This window comes from Gambusia affinis, linkage group LG03 (genome assembly GCF_019740435.1).
Source record: "Gambusia affinis linkage group LG03, SWU_Gaff_1.0, whole genome shotgun sequence".
NCBI lineage: Eukaryota > Metazoa > Chordata > Actinopteri > Cyprinodontiformes > Poeciliidae > Gambusia > Gambusia affinis.
The window spans coordinates 6973587-6975839 of NC_057870.1; the positions used below are offsets into that span (position 1 = coordinate 6973587).

At 37.2% G+C, this 2253-nt stretch overlaps 1 protein-coding gene across 2 annotated transcripts in view; it reads left to right on the forward strand.

Annotated features, from left to right (window-relative positions):
- Positions 1 to 349: 349 nt before the first annotated feature.
- The window catches only part of galnt9 (polypeptide N-acetylgalactosaminyltransferase 9), a 116903-nt gene continuing 114999 nt past the window's right edge, over positions 350 to 2253 (forward strand). For both annotated transcript variants that reach the window (XM_044110754.1, XM_044110753.1), the window contains exons 1-2: positions 350 to 520; positions 1383 to 1455. Coding sequence is in view for 1 of the 2 variants with exons in the window: in XM_044110753.1 (XP_043966688.1) it covers positions 1440 to 1455 (16 nt within the window). In the remaining variant the exon portion in view is untranslated. The remainder of the gene's footprint in view (positions 521 to 1382; positions 1456 to 2253) is intronic.

Consider the following 2253-nt stretch of genomic DNA (forward strand, 5'->3'; position numbering starts at 1 on the left):
GGTTATATTGGTTTATGATCGATTTCATCACCAGGTACAACCAAACGGAGGGGTTTCTTTCCTTTTGTAAACTTTGTTTATTCTCTTTAGCGTAGCCTTTTGAGTTGTACGATATTTAGTGTTTTTTTGCAGGCCATTTTGTTGTGTAGATGAGTTTGTAAATTAGAGTAATCTTAATCCTATTTTTGTTTTTCAGTTTTTTTGTGTGTGCGCGTGTAAAACCAGAAAGCTAATGGTTTTTAAGGTGGCAGAAAACCAATATGACTCCATTCCAGTAGATGGCGGTAATGTACATCTAAATGTTGCTTTCCAACCGCCATAAAAAAAAGAAGAAAAAGAAAACCAAGACGTAGGAAAATAAAATCCACCAGGAAGAACTTGAACTGACTGCTGATGCTGTTGACTTATCACAGTCCTTGACATTTCACATCATGCCTCAAACAGTGTCTGCAACTGAGTCCAACACCAACCATCACATCTCGTGACGTCCTGCTGATGGATATTATTTACTGAATTCAAGGTGAGTATGAATTGATGCGTGGTTAGTGCGAAATGGCAGGAGTTTATTAAATGCATATCGTGAGAAGCAAATTTCTCTCTATCCATAGGAAGGCCATGTTAACGCAGGACCTTTCTCGATCACCTGTTTTCTTACTCTGGATTGTTTGACTTGCCAAAGAACACCATAAACAAAACTCATCATTTTTCTGCTGATTCTCAGACTCCAGCTTTGAAATGATCTAAACATCAACTCCGGTGTTGTCTAGATCAGGGGTGTCAAACTCCAGTCCTCAAGGGCCGATGTCCTTTGGTTTTTAGATGTGCCACAAGTACAAAACACCAGAATGAAATGGCTTAATTACCTCCTCCTTGTGTAGATCAGTTCTCCAGAGCCTTGCTAATGACCTAATTATTCTATACAGGTGTGGTGCAGCAGAGGCACATCTAAAAGTTGCAGGACACCGGACCTTGAGGACTGGAGTTTGACACCCCTGGTCTAGATTGCTTTTGGACCTACTCATGAACATCAACCCTCCCGACACAACTATCCACAGCTGAAGTCTTCTGTTCTGTGTTTGTGCAGTTTAGACAGATGTGTTCTCTGTGTGTTAAATATTGCGATTGAGTCACAGCTCTTAATCTATGTTCCTCTTGAGGCGATATTACACTTTACACAGTCCGTGAGATGAATTGTTTAGGTGGTTTCTTGGTGATATCTGTTCCAACTCGACAAATCTTTGGACATGTCATTTTGTCCCAGTACATAATGTCCTTTTTGGTCGTCTTACCATCTCTAGCGTATCACCCACTTTAATAGTTCTAGAAAGTTTATCGAAGCAATTGTTTACGCAGACAGAATTCCAGTTTTTTTTTTTTTAAAGGGGCAGAGAACATCTTGAGGCTTCGTTTGAATAATCCTGATTTACATCAAGATACAAATGCCGATTAAAAGTGGTAAGTGAATTATGTTCATGTAAAACAAGGACAATTTTGGGTTAATCACAATCAATATCAAAATGTCTAGTATTTATTTTTTTTTTTTTAAACATTCAGCAATCTTACAGAAAACTTTCAGGCTTAAATTTTAACAATGGATTGGATTGACGAAGACCATCGCATTTACCAACCCTGATGTTGAATAATATAACTTGGATCTGAGTTGTTCTGAACGCAGTATACTTTTTTTTTTTTTTTTTTTTAAATGACAGTCTTAGTTTTTTAATTTTATTGTTAGAACCTGCAATAAATATTAAGTGGTAGAGCAGGCACCCCAATGACCTTCAGACCTTTGCTGCACGTCTTCCTCTTTTCTCTGTTTGCCCATTTCCTGTCTAGTAATCATCCATATAGGACAAAAAAAATCTTAAGTTACCTACAAATGGACTGAAAACAGAAAAAATAAAGGTTTGGTTAGATGTTTAATATTGTATTTATCGTCTTAAAGCTAAAGCAAAAGAAAGAATCACCTGATAACCTTTATTTTGGTAGTCTTACCATCGTATGAGCTATTTTTAACCCTGCTGGCAAGAACCATCCAGTCTTCTGCATTTAATTCAGTTCCATTTATTTATACAGCGTCACATCACATCATTTCAAAGCACTTTACAAAAAATGTTGAATCAATCCAATCCTATGTGCATTCCAATAGATCCTAGGCATCAAACACTGAAGTCAAGTTTAATTTATTCTTCTAATTGGTCATGTTTTCTGGAGGAGCACGTAGCTTTGTTGTGTTTGTAGCAATCCCTCATA